Raw genomic sequence first — 22,387 nt, 5'->3', positions numbered from 1 at the left:
TAAAAATGGCTTGGGAAAGGAATGGGTGGTGTGGATTTAATACATACATCAAGGTGGGGCCTACATAAGTGGACCACCCCAAGACTTTGGAAAAAGCTGATATTTGTGTTTTCTTTCCAGCAACGTCCAGCGTCCCTGGACGCTGGACTTTCCATATACGTAGGAGGTGGGCCCTGCTTAGGTAGGCCACCAGGGGATGGATGGCAGGGTACTACACATATAAAGTGGGCCCCACTTTTAAATGGTTTGGATAAAATACCTACCTCGTGGTGGGGTCCATTCAAGTGGGCCACATAACCTCATTATTACAAAATAAAATAAATAAGATAAAAGGGAGAGAGATAGAGAGTGAGACCCGCGTAATGGAGGGACCCCGGCACTATGGGCCCTCCCTTGCACTAAATCATGCATCAAGTGGGTCCCATTACATGTGGGCCCATGGAATTGAAATCCAACGGTGGAGATCCCTTCTCCACTAAAATAGACGGTCTAGATGACCCTAAGCATGCAAGGAAATAAACATCATGATGGGGTCCATGGAGAATGGCCCCATCATGGAATGATCATGACGATCCAAGTGGGCCATCGGCCACATTTTAGGGTCCAAAGTGAGATCCAAACCATTGATCGGTTGGCCTCACTTGGCCCATCTTAAAAATATCAAAATCTACCCTATCAAGGCACCCACCGCTTGATCTTCTTGCTCCCTTGGCTTCCTTAGCTCCTTGTGTTTCTCTTTGATGGAGGAAGATGAAAAATGGATGGTTGAGATGAGAGATGAAGGGGTAGGAAAGGTGGGCCTCACAAATGCAAATTTCTCACCATGGGAGGGCTTGGAGAAGTTCATACGTATGGCATTTTTTTGCTATGGGAGAGTTTGAATGAGAGAGAGACTTGTAAGGGAGAGAGAGAGAGCGAGTGATGGGTGATGGAGTGATGGATGGGAGAGAGAGGGATGGGTGTGTAAGAACTTTTGGACTTTTTTGGCTAAAGGTGTAAGAAAAGCATGGGTTGTGTAAGAGCTTTTTTGACTTTGGGGGTTGCTTGGGAAAGGGTGAAAGTTGATGTGTACTTGACATGATGGGATTGATGGGATTGATTGATTGATGTGACACCTTGTAGAGATTCTCTCGGGATTCGCACGCGCGGCGTTTCCTCGCACCGAACGCTGGCCCACAACTCCCGACCAGAGCATCGCATCAGCGCGCGAGTCGCGGCATCGGAACCGCGGCGACGATGCGGTCGCTAAGGTATAAGTCCTGGGTTGAGTCGACTCGGGTTGACGGCACGAGAATCCAGGTCGCGCGCAAATACCGGTTAAGGGTCGAAGGTTGCCGGAATTCGGCCGGGAAGACCGCGGAAGCCTATGGAACGGTACGGTCTAGGATACGGGGCTTACACAAAGCATGCCCAAACCTTCATCCATAATCAATCCTTTTTTAAGCCATTTTCGAGTCATAATCGAGACACTTTTGAGCCAAATATCCAAAACGGGCTTTAGGTCACTCTCAGGGCCCAAAAATAAGCCCACCGGCCAAACTTCGGGAGCAACTGAACAGGGACGGTAATCGGATTACCGCGGGTGGTAATCCCTCTTGAAAACTGTGCATAGGGCCAGGTAGCTGAGTTTCGGACGAGAATAGTCAAAGGTGGTAATCCGATTACCGCCCCACCTCAACAGATGTGCCCCTCTGAGCTACAACTGTTGCTCTCTCCCAATGTCAACTCTTTTCACTAATTTGACCCCGAAACTCATCCTATTTACCAAGCCTATGAACCTATAAGGGAGCATCATGTGGCATTACCCTTCCCTCCACCAATCACAAGCCGCCACATCATCATTTACCTTCCAAAGTCTTTAGAATTACCAGAAAACCATCTCAATGAGCTATAAATACTCCTCACTTCTCTTCATTTCACACCAACCAACTACCAAGTAAGACCCCACCAAGAAAAGGAGAGTGAGAGTAAGAGAGAGTGAGTGAGAGTGAGGAGTGCTTGAGTCCTCAAGCTCCCATCTTTTTAGCCCCCTCTAGCCTCCTCCAGTCATCTCTTAGCCTTACAATCTCACTTGGGTCGATCATTCCCAACCATGGTGCACCCAAACATCCAAGCTATTTCAAGTGCGAGCCAAAGATCATACAATCATCAGTAGCATTTATATTTCATCAATCGCATCATTACTTCCCTTCTTAATCCCCCTGCTTCTCTAGGTTGCCATTGAATGTATGATTTGTGACTTACCAAAACTCTGGATCCTGTCACATCAGAAGATAATGGTAGCCTAGTCCCATCTAAATAAATTTTAGCATCCTCACATCTGTTTAAAAACTCCTCTAGACATTCTTTGGACATATGCTCTATAGCTTGCCGGAATTCCAGACCTTGCCACATCAGAAATTCGAATCTGCCTAGTCATATTTCAACCTTATCATCATATCCCTTAAGACTATTTTACCATACAAAGTAGAGACCGTACATTCATACGGGCAGAGAGGGTGCCAACACCTTCCCTCTTTATAACTGAGGTCCCTTACTCAGAATCTCAAGTTGCAGATCAAGAGTCAACTTAAAGCAAGAGAGTCTCCAGATTCTCTGACTTTTACATATTCTGCAGGTTCTAGCCAACTGCGGGATTCTGAGTTAAGTGGCTAGTGGCGACTCTGAGTCTATTGCATCATTAATCCAAATTAGCCCGATCACCCCCACCATAAATCCAAATTAGCGTGGGCACTGATTTCCTAGCGTCCACAGATACAGGTCAATCGACTATATAACACATACGTCGATTTATCATACAATGTGGAAAATTGGTCAATAATGAGTATTATAAAGTACAATTATTTGATCATTCACTTGCTGAGGTAATCGTTACTTGGTATTTCAACTTCATATCAAATTTTATACAAATTGGCAAGAAATGAAAGAAAAATTTTATGCTCAATTCTTTTATAAGGATAAATATTTTCATGGCCGATTTTACTCATTTTCGACAATTACTAGGGGAATCGGTCATAAGACAGCAGTGCTGTCTACATGCTACCATGAGTAAGCGAAGAAGAGGAGAAGGTAGAGAGAAAGGGAGTAATGATGGCGAGAAGGAGAGAAGAATGGAGGGAGGAGAGAGAGAGAGAGAGAGAGAGAGAGATTTGCCTAAGCAAACCCTAGAGCTCTCCTCTCCTCTTTATATTAAAGGATTTGGAAGATAACAAAAATGTCACAGGCCCATAGGCCCAAATATATTACATAAATTCATTACAAAAATGCATGCGTACACACACACACACACACACACACACACACACACACACACACACACATGCGCACACACAAACGCACACATCCAGCCTAACTTGCTACTAATGAATAAACTTTGAAAACGAGGCAAGGGCTTGGTGAAGATGTTTATCAATTAGGCTTTCAAAAGTAGTGTTATGTGATGATTTCCTTGAAAATAATCCTCTCTGACAATCCACCTTGGTATGTTTTGTCCATACATGGAAAATTAAATGATTATTTATATGTGTTGCTGCTTGATTATTATAATAAAGAATTAACAAACTATCGCCAAATAGTGGGAAGCTCTTGGAGAAGAGATCGAACGATACTCATTCATGAACTGCATGGCCCATGGCCCTATATTCTGCCTCTGCTCTCGATTTTGTAATCACAATTGACTTCTTACTCTTCCAAGTCACTAAGTTTTCTCTAACAAATGTGCAATAATTTGATGTGAACTTTTTATCCGTCATTACATCAATCCAATATGCATTGCTATAGCATTTGACTAGGAATGTCCACTTAATCTATAAATAGTCTTGCCTTGGGACATTTTTCAGACATCTAAGAATTTCCAAGAAAGCGTCCTAATGTTATACCCTTGGTTTATGCATAAACATGCTTACAACCCCAACTACAAATGATATATTAGGTCAAGTAATAGTCAGGTAGATCAATTTCTCTAACCCATGTTAGGACATGATCCAAAAAAATGAGGTGGATCCGAAACTTGAGTGGACCACACTACATGAATCAATGGAGATGGGAATGGCTACCATTGAAACCATCCTAGGGCTCACCATGATGTATAAAGGTTTTGACGATTGGCATTCCATCCCCATTGTTTCCTGTGGTGTGCTCCACTTAAGTTTTGGATATGCCTCATTTTTGGAATCATCTCCTAATATAAGCTATAAAAACTGATGATTGGGGTGGATTTCTCATGGACATCTTAGTGGCCCCATGTAGCTTTTGCCATAGGAACTTCCTATGCTTAGGGGCATAGGCAACTCACTTCCACAACTTTCAAACATGCTTTTTGTGGCCCCATCTCTAGGAGTGGCACGTGGCCTAACCAAATCCCACCACATCGGGTCACTGGGGATATTGTTGGTGATTCGGTCGCCAGGCAATCTACATCCACTGGAAAAAGGTCTTGTGCTCCCAGAGACCCTTTCTTTCTAAAAAATTGAGAATACAAATCCATAAAAAAGAAAAGAAGAGAAAAAAAAAAAAAAAGCACCACTTTGGTTTTGATAGCCATTTGAAGGACAAACTCACATTTTTTTTTATTGCACAAAAACATTTATAGAGAAGAAGGAAAGTTTATCAAAGATTTTGATTCTCAACTATGAGGGAAGATGAGAGAGAACATTATATTATACACATTATGTGATCTTTAGATTTGTTGGACTAGGACTTCTAGAATGGAAGGAAATTTTTTAGGCTAGGGTTTGAGAGGAGAGAAAGAAGTGTCTCAAACCAAAATCCTACACCTATATTTATGAACCTTCATTTTAAAGAAATTTCAATTAGAGATTAACTCCAAATTACTACACTCCTTCCTAACTAGAAAATATAATCTACATTATTCAATCAAGTAGATTCAGTAGACTATATTCCTCTCTAGGAGATGACATTGTACTAAATTTACAAGTGAACCATAAACAATTCATCCAAATGTCCAACACCATATCCTACATTGATTTTATCACATTCAATTGAATACTATGATTCCATCTGTGCATCAGTACATATCTAATGTTCATGACGCACGCTTATCATTATTTTAAGTTAAAAGGATTTTATTTTTGTAAATTTAAACAATCAAAATTCATTAAAAATGATAATATATTAATATAATATTACATATTAATTTTTTAAAATTAGTTTGTAATAAAATTTGATTGCCCATTCAACCAGGCACCTTAGATAAGTATCATGTGCATCATCACCACTATGCGATCATGTATGATCTTTCTCTATCCCATTTACATGACCTTCTCTTGATTTTGCCACTTTCCTAATATGCTTTTGATTTGGCTGAATATGTGTACGTGGCCTTAAGAATGCACACCAAAGTAACATCACCTCATCACGACCTTACTACATAACATAGTGTAATCATGACACAAAAGTCACCTGTGAAACTGACATACTTGCACAATGATTATATTGGCATTGATCCATCACTTGTAGGTAATTGGTCTCATAGCACTTGTGGCTCAATTCACACATCATGGGTAATTAAGTATTCATCATTTATACAATCACCATGTGGGACCTAATTGATTAACCAATGATCTATTCTTGTTGCAATATATGGGCTTAGATAATCTTGAATAGGTACAAACTTGATGATAGTATTGATCTCTGTGAGATCTCATCTTGATCTTCTTATAAATCATGGTGGAAGTATATCTCATATGTGCATGCATCATAATATACATTACTCCTATTGTACATACATGCACAATGATTTGGGCTATGCAAAAAACAAACCAAGCCTATTAAAGACAAATATTGGTAACACCTCATTGTAAAAGCCAGTCTAAATATTTGTGTGAATACATTATTATGAGATAATGTATTCACACGCGCGCGCGCACGCACGCACACACATATATTAAAATATTGGAAATCTCAATATAATTCAATAAATAAATATGCATACATGTTAATAATGGTCCGATGGGCCACACAAAGTGTAGCACAAATCCATATGTGGGGCCAATCTTGTGTGTATGGCATCCAACCATCTAACATGGTCATTTTGCTATGAAATTAGAAGCCCCAACCATCAGGTTGATCCAATGGTCCATGTGATGATTTGATTGGCCTAATTCTTGCATAGGGTGGCCTTCGATGAGGTAGAATTGTGGCAATAGGTTGAATGTCAAACACACATGAGGTGAACCTCACAAGCCCTTGAATAAGTAATAATTCATTATGTAGTAAACTACCGACCACATCAAACATTCTTAATTGAAGATTGCTTGTTAGTTGAGGTGCTGGAGACATCCCCTCATGTGTAATGTTGATGCAAAAATCTGGTTCACCCTCGCCGAGCTCCGAGCACTCACTCCGAGCCCTATAAGCCTGCACAAGAGAAGGACAAAGGAGACTCTAGCTAGAGCAGGGGACCCTCTGATGCCAAAGTCAGCTAGGAATCTGGGTCTAAGTAGTGTGGGTAGGTTTCGGGTGAGAGATATTGCGTACCTTACAATATAGATGGGACTCTTATTTATAGTGAAGATAAGACAGTGTGGTCCATAATTCCAAGCATAGTTTCAGCCATTACATGAGATGCTAGGGAGTGATGGATGCCAGCACTTACGCAAGAATCATGTCGTGGGCGGTTACTCCTGTCGTGTGTTACTGGGAGAGAATCTCGTACCTAACTGATCTGGCCGAACTGAGCTGACTGAGGTCAAGCCGAGCTGACTAGCCGAGGCCGAGCTAACATGCTGAGGCCGAGCTAAAGTTGCCTAGGCCGAGCTAACATGTCGGGGCCGAGCTAACCTGCCAAGGCTGAGTAGACCTATTGAGGCGAAGCTGAGCTGCAAAAAGGCCAAGCTGACCTGCCGAGGCTGAGCTAAGCTAGCGAGGCCGAGCTGGTTTTGGTCGACATCTCTACCTTAGCCATTGAGGAGCTCATTAGTCATGACCGGCACTGGCCGACCTCATGTCCCGCTGAGATGTCCAAGCCGACCTCTTCTCTTTAGTCAATCCATTTTTACCTATAACAGTAAGCCCCCTACTTTTAAGCTCGCGTAACAGGCTTGGAAAGTAAGTTGGTTTTGTTGAGGTCGGACATTTTAGCCGAGTAGGAGCGTTGGAGTGAGCTCTTCCTTCTCAGCTGATCTTGTCATTTACTTTTGTTGAATAGATGGGTTGGCTGCAATGACCCCTTCATGAGGAGCCAAGCAGTTTACTAAGGAGGATTATTTTCTCTTGCACTAAGAGATCCTCATTGTAGATTGTCTTCCTGATCTGGGAAAGATCTTCCATATTAGAATTAGTGGTAGAGGACTTTTTTACCTTTTAAAAAGGGAGGTCACCCTTGTCGAGTAGGTCGGTTAGTCGACGCGCTCCTGGTCGAAAGACCTGTTGAGTCCCCAGGAGTAGTAGACCTTCATGTGTTTAGCATCCCATGGGCGGGATAATAGTCCCCCATGTCTTCTAGTCGATACGTCCCTTAGTATTTGATGTCAAGGTCGGAGTCGGCCGATGAGCCTTATTGTCGAGGTTAGCTGTCGAGGCCAAGCTAACCTGACCGAGGCCGAGCTGAGCCGACCAGGATCGAGTTGAGTTAACTAAGGTCGAGCAGAGCTGCCGAGGCCGAGTGGACCTGTTGAGACAAAGTTGAGCTGACCGAGGCCGAGTTGACTTGTTAAGGCCGAGCTGCTCTGCCAAGGCCAAGCTGAACTGTTGAGGCCCAGCTAACCTGACTGAGGCTGAGCTGACCTGCCGAGGCCGAACTGACATGCTGAGGCCGAGCTAACCTGTCAAGGCTAAGCGGGCCTGTTAAGGCCAAGCTGAGCTGCCGAGGTCGAGCTGAGCTGACCGATGTTAAACTGACCTGTTAAGGTCGAGCTGCTCTGCCGAGGCCGAGCTAACTTGTCAAGGCTGAGCGGGCCTGTTGAGGCCAAGCTGAGCTAACCGAGGTTGAACGGACCTGTTAAGACTAAGCGAGCCTGTTGAGGCCAAGCTGAACTGTCGAAGTCGAGCTGACCTGACTGAGGCCAAGCTGACATGCAGAGGCAGAGCTGTCATGCCGAGGACGAACTGACATGCCGAGGCCGAGCTAACCTGTCAAGGCTGAGCGGGCCTGTTGAGGCCGAGCTGAGCTGACCGAGGTCGAACTGACCTGTTGAGGTTGAGCTGCTCTGCTGAGGCCGAGCTGTCATGCCGAGGCCGAACTGACATGCCGAGGCCGAGCTAATATGTTAAGGTTGAGGGGGCCTGTTGAGGCCGAGCTGAGCTGACCTGTTAAGACTGAGCGGGCCTGTTGAGGTCAAGCTAAACTGTCGAGGCTGAGCTGACCTGACTGAGGTCAAGTTGACTTGCCGAAGCCGAGCTGTCATGCCGAGGCTGAGCTAACCTGTCAAGGCTGAGCGGGCCTGTTGGGACCGAGCTGAGCTGACCGAGGTCGAACTGACCTATTGAGGCCGAGTTGTTCTGTTGAGGCTGAGCTGTCATGCCGAGGCCGAGCTAACCTGTCAAGGCTGAGCAGGCCTGTTGAGGCCAAGTTGAACTGTCGAGGCCGAGCTGACCTGACTGTGGCCAGGCTGACCTGCCGAGGCCGAGCTGTCATGCCGAGGCTGAGCTAATCTGTCAAGACTAAGCGGATCTGTTGAGGCCGAGCTGAGCTGACCAAGGTCGAACTGACCTGTTAAGACTGAGCAGGCCTGTTGAAGCCAAGTTGAACTGTCGAGGCCGAGCTGACCTAACTGAGGCTGAGTTGTCATGTCGAGGCCGAACTGACATGCCGAGGCCAAGCTAATCTATCAAGGCTGAGCATGCCTGTTAAGGCCGAGCTGTTATGCCGAGGCCAAGCTAACCTGTCAAGGGCTGAGCGGGCCTATTGAAGTCAAGTTGAGCTGCGAAGCCGAGCTGAGCTAACCAAGGTTGAACTGACCTGTTGAGGTCGAGCTGATCTACTGAGGCTGAGCTGTCATGCCAAGGCCGAACTGACATGCCGAGACCAAGCTAACCTGTCAAGGCTGAGCGGGCCTGTTGAGGCCAAGCTGAGCTAACCGAGGTCGAACTAACCTGTTAAGACTGAGCGGGCCTGTTGAGGCCAAGCTAAACTGTCGAGGTCGAGCTGACCTGACTGAGGCCAAGCTGACATGCAGAGGCCGAGTTGTCATGCCGAGGACGAACTGACATGCTGAGGCTGAGCTAACCTGTTAAGGCTGAGCAGGCCTGTTGAGGCCGAGCTGAGCTGACCGAGGTCGAACTGACTATTGAGGTTGAGCTACTCTGTTGAGGCCGAGCTGTCATGCGGAGGCCGAACTAACATACCGAGGCTAAGCTAACATGTCAAGGTTGAGCGGGCCTGTTGAGGCCGAGCTGACCTGTTAAGACCGAGCAGGCCTGTTGAGGTCAAACTGAACTGTCGAGGCCGAGCTGACCTGACTAAGGTCGAGCTAACCTGTCAAGGCTAAGCCGGCCTATTGGGGTCGAGCTGAGCTGACCGAGGTCGAACTGACCTGTTGAGGCCGAGCTGTTCTGATGAGGCCAAGCTGTCAAGCCGAACCCGTGCTAACCTGTCAAGGCTGAGCAGGCCTGTTGAGGCTGCGCTGAGCTGACCTGTTAAGACTGAGCAGGCCCGTTGAGGCCAAGCTAAACTGTCGAGGCCGAGCTAATCTATTAAGACTGAGCGGGCCTGTTGAGGCCGAGCTAACCTGTCAAGGGCTGAGCGGGCCTATTGAGGTCAAGTTGAGCTGCTGAGACCGAGCTGAACTAACCAAGGTCGAACTGACCTGTTGAGGTCGAGCTACTCTGCTGAGGCCCGCTGGCCTGTTGAGGCTAAGCTGACCTGACATGTCAAGGCTGAACTAACATTTCGAGGCCGAGCTAACCTATTAAGACTAAGCGGGCCTGATGAAGCCAAGCTGAACTGTCAAGGCCGAACTGACATGCCGAGGCTGAGCTAATTTGTCAAGGCTGAGCGGGTCTGTTTAGGCCGAGCTGAGCTGACCAAGGTCGAGCTGACCTGTTAAGACTGAGCGAGCCTGTCGAGGCTATGCTGAACTGTCGAGGCCGAGCTGACCTGCCGAGGTCGAGCTATCATGCCGAGGCCGAACTGACATGCCGAGGCCGAGCTAATCTGTCAAGGCCGAGTGGGCCTGTTGAGGCCGAGCTGTTATGCCGAGACTGAGCTAACCTGTCAAGGGCTAAGCGAGCCTATTGAGGCCAAGATGAGCTGCCGAGGCCGAGCTAAACTGACTGAGGTCGAACTAACTTGTTAAGGTCGAGCTGATCTGCTAAGGCTAAGCTGGCCTGCTGAAGCTGACCTAACTTGACATGCCGAGGCCGAACTAACATGTCGAGGTCTAGCTAACCTACTAAGACTGAGTGGGCCTGTTGAGGCCAAGCTGAACTGTTGAGACCGAGCTAATCTATTAAGGCTGAGCGGGCCTGTTGAGGTCGATCTGTCATGCCGAGGCTGAGCTAACCTTACATGGCTGCAGAAGATTATTATGGAAGAGCTCTGGCTTGGCTCCAACAGATGCTTCAGGAAGAGCTCTTACTTAGCTGCAGCAAATGCTTCAAGAAGAGCTCTGACTTGGCCGCAACAAATACTTTAGGAAGAGCTTTGACTTGGCCACAGTGAATGCTTTAGGAAGAGCTCTAACTTGGCCGCAACAAATGATCCAGAAAGAACTCTGACTTGGCTACAACAGATGCTTCTGGAAGAGCCCTGACATGGTTGGCTGCAGCAAATGCTTCAGGAAGAGTTCTGACTTGGCCGCAATAAATGCTTTAGGAAGAGCTCTGACTTGGCCGCAACGAATGATTTAGGAAGAGCTCTGACTTAGCCGCAGCAAATGCTTCATGAAGAGCTCTAACATGGTTGCAGAAGATAATTTTGGAAGAACTCTATCTTGGCTCCAGCAGATGCTTCAGAAAGAGCTCTAACGTGGCTGTAGCAAATGCTTCAAGAAGAGCTCTCGCTTAGCTGCAGCAAATGCTCCAGGAAGAGAGGAAGAGCTCTAACTTGACCGCAATAAATGCTCCATGAAGAGAGAATGAGCTCTGACTTGGCCGAGCTAAGCTGTTGAGGCCGAGTTGAGCTGAGCTACCGAGGCCAAGCTAACCTGCCGAGGCCAAGCTGAGCTGTCGAGGAAGAGCTCTAACTTGGCCACAGCAAATGCTTAAGGAAGAGCTCTAACTTGGTCGCAGCGAATGCTTTAGGAAGAGCTTTGACTTGGCTGCAACAAATGCTCTAGGAAGAGCTCTAACTTGGTCGTAGCAAATGCTCTAGGAAGAGAGGAAGAGCCATGACTTGGCCATAGCAAATGCTCCAGGAAGAGAGAAAGAGCTCTGACTTGGTCGCAGCAAATGCTCTGACTTGGTCAAGCTGAGTTGTTGAGGCCGAGCTAACCTGTTGAGGCTGAGCTGAGCTGTCGAGGAAGAGCTCTGACTTGGCCGCAGCAAATGCTTTAGGAAGAGCTCTGACGTGGCCACAACAAATGTTTCAGGAAGAGCTCTCGATTATCTGTAGCAAATGCTTTAGGAAGAGCTCTGACGTGGCTGCAGCAGATGCTCCAGGAAGAGCTCTCGCTTGGCTGCAGAAAATGACTCAGGAAGAGCTCTGACTTGGTTGCAGCAAATTACTCAAGAAAAGTTCTGAGCTGGCTACAGCAAATGCTTCTGGAAGAGCTCTCGCTTGGCTGAAGCAATGGCAGCTAGAGCTTTCTTCTTTGCTTTTGCCATTGCGGTTTTTTGGTTGAGCAAGAACGGTCTTTTATTCTGTTTCCCACAGACGGCATCAAAATGTTGATGCAAAAATCTAATTCACCGTCGCTGAGCTCCGAGCCCTATAAGCCTGTACAAGAGAAGGACAAAGGAGACCCCGGCTAGAGTAGGGGACCCTCCGATGCCAAAGTCAGGCTAGGAATCTGGGTCTAAATAGTGTGGGTAGGTTTCGAGTGAGAGATATTATCTACCTTCCAATGTAGATGGGACTCTTATTTATAGTGAAGATAGGACTGTGGTTTGTAATTTCAGGCACAGTTTTAGCCATTACACGAGATGTCAGGGAGTGATGGATGCCGGCAATTACGCAAGAATCTCGTCGTGGACGGTTACTCCTGTCATGCATTACTGGGAGATAATCTCGTACCTAATTGATTTGGCCGAGCTGAGCTGACCAACCGAGGCCGAGCTGAGTTGTCGAGGCCAAGTAGACCTGTTGAGGCAGAGCTGAGCTACAAATGCCGAGCAAACCTGCTGAGGCCGAGCAGAGGTGCCGAGGCCGAGCTGGTTTTAGTCGACATCTCTACCTTAGCCATTGAGGAGCTCATTAGTCATGACCGGCACTGGCCGACCTCATGTCCCGCTTAGATATCCAAGCCGACCTCTTCTCTTTTTCGTCAGTCCAGTTTTACCTAAAACATATAAGATCTGACTTTCAAACCCGTTTCCTCGTAATTTAATCTTTGAGCGTTGCTTTGGACGGTCAAGAGATGTTTTACATTGAAGTAGATAATCCCAGATGAATTTCCTTTGGAAGTTGTCTGTCTGCTAGTTGGAATCATTGAATTTTTTATTTTTATTTTTATTTTTTAAATAGAAATGACAACCTTCTTTGCACTGAGGTAAAGAAGAAATACTGCCTTTTCAACTATTATAGATGAAAATAGAATAATGTGAAGAACTAAATCTTCCCAGGAGGAAGAATTTCTGTACATCTGGGTTTTAGAGGGGGAGAGAGAGAGAGGTAGGCATCTTACATCGGGTGGTTGTTGTAGGTGATCATTGCATTGCATTGCATTGCATAATAATATAAAGACACAATTGTACTGACTCTATCATTAACTGACGGTCCAGATTCGAGACTTCAAGGAAGCTATCGTTGATTATCCCATACACTCCAACGGATTGATAGAGGTCCCAAAGTTCCTCGCGGACATTGTGGAATCTCTCCTTGGAGCCGTCTTCGTTGACTGCAGCTATTGTATAGACACAGTTTGGAAGGTCCGTCTCTATACACGAACTTGAACTTGGTTAGTCCCCCACATCCACACTTGTAATCCACATGACAGATGGATCAGTTGTTGCACATGTGCCATGTGGTGAGCGTGTGGGGGTTGTGATGTGTGGAAAATGAATGAATGAGTGAAAAATAAATAAATAAATAAAATGTACAGGTATTTAGGAGATTGTTGGAGCCGATGATAAGCCCAGATATGTTGAGGAAGCATCCGGTGAGCGAGCTATACGAGCTATGTCAAAAGAAGGGGATGAGAGTGACGTTCGTAAAGGACACGTGGAAAGAGAGTACAATCGTTGAGGTTCTTGTTGATGATCAGTTGGTAGGAAGGGCTATGTACGGACACAAGAAAGAGATAGCTCAGAATCGTGCTGCAAAGGATGCCTTAGACAATCTCAAGTCCTGCTTCCTCCATTGACATTCATTTCAGATACATTTGACGTGAATATTTTATTTTATTTTATTTTTATTTTTATTGAAATGATAAAATATGTACAGCACCACACCACACCACACAGGCTGAACCTTGAGAGTTGTGACTGACACACGAAGTTTTTTTTTTTTTAATAACTAGATAAGAGACAGTTGAAGATGGATACTGGTGCAATAATGCCCCATTCTCTCCCATCATGATAACAGCCATGTAATGGCATACAGCAAGGTTGAGCTTACGGTCAAGATTACCCAGTGGCCAGTTACACTCATCAAGTGGGCCACGTGTACTGTGGATGAACGGCCTCACCTACTTAAGGAGGGAGGGAGGGAGGGAGCTGAGCTGGATGTCACGTCTTGTTACACACACTTGACATGTTGCTGACACATACGATACGGACCATTGGGTATCTCATTAGGTTATGGTGGGGGAGTTTGCGCTAGAGAGGTTAGCTTCGGCCTCGTGTCCACGTGGCTCTTCTTCAGAATTTTAATTTTATCCGTCAGAAGGATAGATCTGGCCCATTGATTTTACCACTTGGACATTTGAATCCCGGTTTAAGCCTAAAGCCATTGTTATTTATTTTATATTTACAAAAAAAAAAAAAAAAAAAAACATTTTATTCCGTATCTTTCTTGTGCTAGTACTACATATAGAACAAGGCCAATGGCACAATCTGACGGATGGCTCCTTAGCAGGATATACCCCCCTACACACTTTTTTTAGGCCTCCATTCGAATGCAGCTCCCAAAGCAGGTTTTATGTAAAAATAAATAAATAATACAATAACAATTAAAAGGTTCTTCCCACAGACAAATTCAGTCAACTCAAGCTTTCCAGCGTCTTTTTTTTTCTTTTTTTCTTTTTTTGGTTGAGTGGGCAGTCAAACGAAGTTTGCCAAAGCAACGGAGTTTAGGCATAAACCATCCATCCCTTTTGAGGGTGTGTCCAAATGGGCCCTTAATAAACTCTTTTTTTTTTTTTGCTGCTTCCTCTGGACAAAGGTCAAAACAGCAAGGAACATGGGGCCTCCAACTTTTTTTTACACTGGAGCTCGTGTTTTTGGTAATTCAGAGCATTTGTTCTATTGATTTTCCATGAGAGAGAGAGAAGAGGTCCCAATGATTAGTATAGTATTCCAAAAACATAACGATTGTCCTATATGTGGGAACAGATAGGCTGAACAGGGAAATTTATGAGAAGAAAATAGATGAAAGGAGTCACCATTTTAAATGACAAATCAACAGATCAATGGATGGCTAGAGTCTCTCTAAAGCCACATAACTAGTGGGTTAAATAATTAGAAACACACACAACAAAACAAGTGTGAGATTTAATATTTTCACTAAACAAATGTAGTAATGTCATCACGACATTCAATATTTGGACAAAAGCACCATCTTAAAGTTAAAATGTCGGTTTTGTCCACAAAATTACCCTCCTGGCTAAATGCTAAACCTTAAATGAGAACCATCAATACCCAGTTTCCAGGCAAAAGAAGAATACAACGAGGTGCCCATGCCCACCGACAAACCATGCTCATTGTTACTGCACATGCCAAGGTATTGGGTAGGGGTTCACACGTACATTCTTCGACATACTGCACTGTAGATTTAGTAGAGATGTGTGTATAAGTATGCCACAAAATCAATGAGCAGATCTGAAACTTACCAAGCAAATGCCAGTTTGAAGAAATTCACACTGCAGTTTAGGCACTAACTCTAAATTTAGCTTCATATTCATGGGGCCGCTGCACAAGAAACACAATATTATTGGAATGTGCTCTAAAATTTACTTACTGGACTTGAGGAAGGCTCATGCAAGTCGTTCCCACTTTCAGGTAATTGTTCTGCTGCTTAGAACTTTGTCAGAGTCAACCCTGATAAGGAATCCCAGGCTACTATGTAACTGGTTGGAGCCTGGTCAGCTACTACTCCAAGTCACCTTGCCTATTTCTCAAAAATTTGGAGACCTTTGATAAGTAAAAGATAATTATTTTGGAATCTGGGTTCAAGAAATCTAAGGCAATTCGTGTGGATGAGATTGAAGAGGTGATTCATGTCACAAGTGAGAACATGGTACCTGTGTCATGTCCTGACCATACATCAGGTGGTCTCAACATGAACATGCCCAGCTCAAAATTAGGCAAATCCACTCATCAAGTTGGGCTACACTTCTATATTGAATGTAGACCATTGGCCATTTTCACCCACCTTTCCATACATGTGCAGCCACCTGATGAGCGAACTTGACTGATTTTTGGGTCAGGCATGTTGGAGATGACTCAGATCTGCCACGAATAGCCTCTTCAAACTCTCATGGCAAATCGCTCAAGGATTTATCTTCCACTTGAATCCAGCACAGTAGGTTTCTCTCCTTTTATTTTCTTAATATTTTTCCTCCCTGCCAGTTCAATAGAAAGAAAGGGGGGTACAAAAAAAGAAAAAGACTTGATATCCAGTCCAGGGGCAGAAGTACAATACCATAAATATGGCTGAGATCAACCTACGTGCGAACCACCTCATATGCATTGCACGCTGAGCACTAGCCGCTGCGGCCACAGTTTCAAACTGCAAATATACGTAGCCAGCACTGTTCCTGGAAAAGACATCACTGGGTAGTTCAAGGAACTTGGAGTTGGCTATGTCATGTCATTGACGAAATCATGACTACAATGAAAACGTGTAATGCTTTGAAAGGAAGGTGTGCTGCAATATTGTATATCTAGAGAAAGAAAAAAAAAAAAGCATGTTGCTAGACAAGGTATTGTACAATGCTCAGGCTGAGAGATTCTATAGTATCATTTGGGTTTTCAGTTTGTACGAGTGGAGCACACAGTTCAGTGATCCAAAAGGATTGATGTTATGCACCCACTATGTGCAGGCCACACACACCAAAAATTTCACAGATGGAAAAGTCCTAAACGTTTGAATAGGTGGCCAACAAAGAAACAGTTAAGAAAGAAGATACAGCAATGTTTGTCATTCAACCAACAAAAGGACAAATATTCCACACCTAGAATCCTCCAATATGGCATAATTTGGTGCATGGGCCATCCATGGTGAGTCCCACAATATCAATGTTTAGGATAAATGAATCATGGGCCCAACTTGTACAAACTGAAAAACTGGACTTGCTAACTTTTTTTTACAAATGCTAACCCAGACATACCATTAATCCTTTGGCCCAAACATTATATAATAGATTTGTCATTCAATCAATAAAAAACCAAATATTATACAGCTAGAATTCTCCAATATGGCAGAGTTTTGGTGCAGGGGCCATCCCTAGTGAGTTCCATAATATCAATGTTTTCTTCTTCTACTTCTTCTTCTTCTTTTCAAAATCTCTGAACTCCACTTGTACAAACTGAAAATTTTTTTAAATGCTAACCCAGACATACTATTAACCCTTTGGCCCAAACATTATATAATAGATTTGTCATTCAATCAATAAAAAGCCAAATATTATACAGCTAGAATTCTCCAATATGGTAGAATTTTGGTGCACGGGCCATCCCTAGTGAGTTCCATAATATCAATGTTTTCTTCTTCTTCTTCTTCTTTTCAAAATCACTGAACTCCACTTGTACAAACTGAAAACCTGGACTTTCTTTTAATTTTAATGGTGACCCAGGCATACTGTCAACCCTTTGACCTAAGCATTATATAATACCTCGTGGTTGGACAGCCCAACAAAGTAATAATTGATTCCATTCCAAATGAAAACAAAATTTATTTGGTAAAGAAGCTGTAATTTACTTGACTGCTAAGCCTCAAACTAATGTTTTGGAAAACACTCACACTTAAGATACAAAGAGACTTGATGAAACCCCCTGGTACCAATTTTTACTTTGAACCAAAACTTTGGTGGGCCATGAAAAATGAAAACAGTTTCTTCCCTTGATTTGCATTTCTCTTTGCTATGGTCCACCAGAATCTTAGATCAGGGTGAAAATTCGTCCCCTGAGGTTTCATGGGATTCCGCATCTTATGGACCGTTCAGATTAGACGCCCATGACACGTGTGCAAAGGTGCGCACATGCATAGGCTCTCGATGTGTGTGCGCGCGCGCGTGTGTGTGTGTGTGTGTGTATATAACACCAACCAAAGTTTTGAAGATTGCCAAAAACTCCTAAACCACTGACGGCAACAGAATCATAATCAGTGATTGCTTGAATTGCTTAGTATGAGCTTAAACGGGTATATATTCATTTATAGAGGCCTGGACAGCCTAATTCCATAACCAAGAGAAATTTGTATCATGAAAGGGTTCCATAACATTTTGAAAAGCTTGTGCTAACTAGATGACGGACATAAACAGATCAAAACTGAGGCTACATGTCATGTAAAAGCAGGACGGCAAACATAGGTAGTTTACTTCAAACTTACTAGCATAATCAAATCAGAGCAAAATACTCACTTGTCCACATGGATATGCTTCACTGGGCCAAAGTTGGAACATTCTTCCTGCACTTCCTCTTTGATATCCAAATCAAAATCTGGTTCCATCTGTAACAGAACTTTGATGCTCAGTTTCTCTAATTGATAAGACCACGAGATAAAACACGAATATTACATACCTCACTGCTCGGATCAAACATATTCTTCAATAGTAAGCACTCACTCGGATCCCCAACAGGTTCAGTAGCTGTGGAAGTGACAGCTAGTGCTGGAAGAGCTGAAGCAGGTACTGCAACCTGCCCATTCAGTGGTAGACCAACAGCCTGTGGATTTGATGTTAGCCCATTAAGCACGGGTGCCCCAAGAGACCCTGCAATACTGCAGAACATGACTATGGTTCAGCTTATGAGATGGATACCAGGGCAAATGAGGAGATCGACGGTAACAGAAGCAAACCTTGTAGCGACACCGGTGCGATCCAATTTCTGCATGAGCATGGCTCTGGAGCGAGCATTTAAAGACTGCATAGCAAGAACGAAGACAGGTTAGCCATTTCACCTGAGAAGCTCCAGAGGAATGATTTGTGGTATTTGACTCAGCACCACAATCATATTAGAATCATGACAATCGGAACCATTATCACAGAGAAGAACAAAGTTCACTTACACTCACAAGCTCTTGAATTTGGTGTGCAAGGAGATCACACAAGGTAGAGATTTGATCTGCCAGTAACTAAAAGGTTTGCCACAGTTTTTCAACATTGCAATGTGTAACTTTTACTTCAACAACCTACAATAACACCCTAGCTTAACTCCAACCACCTCATTTATGTAGAACTTGGAACTCTTTCAACTAAAGTCATACCTCTACAGCTCTACTTAAGTTGTTGGCATTATGTGTGCGATTTCAAGTTAATTTGACTCATTTGATTGTATTCAAGAATGGAACTTAGTCATTAGTGGCTTTTTTTTAAACAGGGTCATCAGTGATCCACTTTATTATATGCCTTGCTATAATTTGATTGGAAACCTGCACAATTTTACTGGTAGTAAAGATTTTTCACTTAAAATACCTTTTTTTCCTTTGGGGAAAGAATGAAATAGACATAACGGCCCAAATAGGCTATTGAAGAGTTGACATTCCATATTCTCAAATACCCAAAATTCTCCATGACCATCTCAGTGGGGGAAGGCAACTCGTGATCAGTTTTATGGTCATCCTGTATATGAACCAATGACGAGTGGTAATGGATTTATCTTCCACCATCGTGCATTTGGTTGCCATCACCCTTTGCACATGAGAGAATTGTTCATCGAGATATAGTTCTAGACTCGATTGAATATATATATATATATATATATATATATATATATATAGAATGGATCGTATCAGGTAGGGGTGCACACGGAACCGGTAAACTGGACCAAAAACAACCAGACCGCACGGTTTGGTCCGGTTCTAAAGTGCACCGGTTCCAAATCCAGTTCCGGTTCCAAAAATCAAAGAACCGGTTAGTTCGATTGGTTCTCGGTTTGGGGTTTTGTAGAACCAAACCGAACTGTGAACTAGACCGTAGAACTGAACCCCTTGGTCAACAAATATTTAATTTATTTTTAAAAAAAACATAAAAAACTAGACCATTCATCAAATGGATCACAACACGAATAGACATTGGTAGAAAAATCATTTTGGGAACACGGAAGGGTCATAAAAACAAACCATTACAAGATTACTCTCTGTGAAAATTTTCAATGGAGGAGCATGGGCTAGATTTTAAATAAATAAATAAACCATGCAATTGGGTTGGATTATAAAAACAAACCACGTTCTCAATTACATGGTGGATTAGCATCTTTTGTTAATTGAATTACTCTAGGGACTCCTCATAATCTCCACGTTGTATGCTAGCATTAAATCATGCGTCCTCCATCAAATTTGGTATCAGAGTCATAGGTTTAGCATTAGATTTTTGTATTGAACTTGGGTTAGAGTCACATCTAGGGTAGAACTTATATCTAGGGTTATTAGAGCATACCAGTGTTTTAAATAGCGTGTAGCGGATAGCGTGGCGTTTGGCTCTCTATAGTGTGTAGCGTGAGCTACACAATCCTTAATATTTTTAATTAAAATAATAGAACATATGATAAAATTTACAAAATGCATAATTTCTATGAGTTCTTGACTACGAATCCAAATCATCAACCACTTCCATGCAAAATCCCTTTCTTCGCCTTTAGACATCTCTTAGTATGACTTCTTTTTTATTTATTGAAACATCACAAATTCATGATATGGTCCAAAATTTGGATGGTCCGGATTGATCTTAGTGCTCTATCTACGATATTGACCACAAATTGGATGGTCTAGATTAGTTTAATGTAGTGCCATGTGTCATAGGTACAAGTCATCACCATTTTAAAATAGGTGTTTAACTAACATAGAAAAAACACTTGAAAAAAATGAGATTTCAGGTAGCTTACGCTATCCACGCTACACACTATGCTACGCTACATGTAGCGTACGCCACATGCAGCGTAACTTACGCTACATAACCTGTAGCTTACGCTACCAGCGAATTACGCTACATGTGTACGCTGCGTAGCGCTTTCGCTACACTACAGCGCTACTGAAAACACTGGAGCATACATTGCATATGGAATCTAGGATCATATTGCTGATTTTTGTTCATAGTTTGGAGTGTCCCATTGCTGAATTTTCGGCTAGCTTTTCCACTTATACCACCGCTGAATTTTCAGCGTGGTAATCTCAGGTTGTCACCTTGCTGAATTTTCAGATTACACTCTTGCTGAATTTTCAGCTTAGTACTCTTAGATTGCCATCCTGCTGAATTTTAAGGATAATATTTCAGGTTAACAGCTTGCTAAATTTTCAAATTAGTGTCTCTAGTGTGTCCGATTTGATCTCTAGGTTGGTTTTGTCTTTATCGTAACATTACCCTAGGATCTAGGTTTTCCCCTAAGACTTAACTTTTGTATGTCCACTCGTTCTAGACGTGGTTTTGGCCTACATCCCACTATGAATCTAGGATAAATTGTTGAGGCCCTTAATGCTATCAACAACCATTGAAGTGCATAATAGGACCACCGTGACTTAATTAACTAACCAATGCGCATGTGAATCAACTTGAAGCCTCCCTTCAGGTGAACTCCGACACTGGGGAATATGTCCAATCACAAGCCAGGGATCAATTGAAGGACTTAAGACCATGTCAGTTGCAATCGCTAGCCACGCCTTAAGCCAGATTGTAGAAAGCGTTGATTGGCGTAGGAATTTAATTTTCCACACTTATGCCAAGTGTGGTGGTAAAAACTGCTAGGTGATCATTGACAGTGGCAGTTGCATCAATGTGATCTTTGCTAGCATCGTAGACCGCTTAGGTATGCTAGTCATTCCTCATCCCCAGCCCTATCGAGTCTCATGGATTTGTGTTTTTTATTCCAGTTTCTCAGCAGTGTCCCATTTCCATCTAGTTTGGTTCCTATACAGATGCGTTGTGGTGTGATGTTTTGCCTATGGATATAGGCCACACCATTTTGGGCAGATATTGGTTGTATGACAGGGATGCAACATTATTCGGTCGCTCCAATATATGTTCGTTTTTGTATAAAGACAAAGGGATTGTCTTGAAGCCTCCCGCCCAAAAGCACCCCAAAAAAGGAGGATATCAAGAAACGTGGTCCTAAAGATGTGACAAAACTCCAACTTGAGTCTCTTTCTATAGTTAATGTCAATCAATTTGAAAAAGAGACTAAAATTGATTTGACAATATATGCCTACATGGCAAATGAGATCACGCCTAGGGTTATTATGGAGATGCCACATGAAGTTACACTCGAGGATAGTGTAGAGTTACACCACCTGAGGTGAGTCGGGTATTGGAAGAGTCTAGTATTGTTATTCCAGAGGACATACCGGATGAGCTTACACCCGTGGAAGACATTCACGTGTTAACTCTACCAAACCTTCGTCACGATCAAATGAGTCCCAAGGAGGAAGTGGATATGGAAAGACAAGTAGATGAGCCTAGGACCCCTATAGATTGCATACCCATGTCAGTGTTCTATACGCCTTCAAATTCTGCATATGCATCTACACGAGATATGCATGACTTGCATGTGGAGATTAGAAAAAGAATCAATATAAGTAATGAAACATACAAAATGATTACTGACTCACACCATAGGTTTAAAGAGTTTGTTGTGGGTGGTGAACTCAAGATTAGAATACATCCAGAAAGGTTTCCATGTTGAACCATAAAAAATTATAAGCCCGTAACGTTGGACCATATAAAATCTTGAAAAGACTAGGTCCAAATGCTTACTTGATAGATCTTTTACCTAACATGGGTATCAGTTCCACATTTAATATGGAAGATCTTGTACTAATTCATGAACCTTCTGCTAACCCTCACATGAACTTTGATGATGATGCCTTTGACATGTCCCATAACCCATGGCCATTACCTGACTCATTTTCTCAACCTTTACCATATGTATCATCCATACCTACGAGAAGAGGGGATAGAGG

The 22,387-nt window shown here is 43.4% G+C and overlaps 2 protein-coding genes across 3 annotated transcripts in view; one reads left to right on the top strand and one right to left on the bottom strand.

Moving 5' to 3' along the window:
* Positions 1-13,546, top strand: part of LOC131234423 (ribonuclease 3-like protein 3) — a 28,678-nt gene extending 15,132 nt beyond the window's left edge. The window contains exons 2-3 of the mRNA XM_058231282.1: positions 12,841-12,987; positions 13,161-13,546. Of these exons, the coding sequence (XP_058087265.1) occupies positions 12,841-12,987; positions 13,161-13,421 (408 nt within the window). The 3' untranslated portion in view covers positions 13,422-13,546. The remainder of the gene's footprint in view (positions 1-12,840; positions 12,988-13,160) is intronic.
* A 1,217-nt stretch (positions 13,547-14,763) lies between these two features.
* LOC131234422 (uncharacterized) overlaps positions 14,764-22,387 on the bottom strand; it is a 52,460-nt gene continuing 44,836 nt past the window's right edge. The window contains exons 9-14 of one of the 2 annotated variants that reach the window (XM_058231281.1): positions 18,296-18,360; positions 18,019-18,217; positions 17,859-17,947; positions 15,920-16,034; positions 15,108-15,186; positions 14,764-15,041 (exon numbers count right to left, since the gene is read on the bottom strand). In XM_058231281.1, coding sequence (XP_058087264.1) covers positions 15,145-15,186; positions 15,920-16,034; positions 17,859-17,947; positions 18,019-18,217; positions 18,296-18,360 — 510 coding nt within the window. In that variant the 3' untranslated portion in view covers positions 14,764-15,041; positions 15,108-15,144. Of the gene's footprint in view, positions 15,187-15,919; positions 16,035-17,858; positions 17,948-18,018; positions 18,218-18,295; positions 18,361-22,387 lie in introns of both variants that reach the window. The other variant, XM_058231280.1, reaches the window with a different exon arrangement.

The sequence above is a fragment of the Magnolia sinica genome, chromosome 19 (genome assembly GCF_029962835.1).
Source record: "Magnolia sinica isolate HGM2019 chromosome 19, MsV1, whole genome shotgun sequence".
Lineage (NCBI taxonomy): Eukaryota > Viridiplantae > Streptophyta > Magnoliopsida > Magnoliales > Magnoliaceae > Magnolia > Magnolia sinica.
This window is presented reverse-complemented; position numbering and strand designations above follow the sequence as displayed.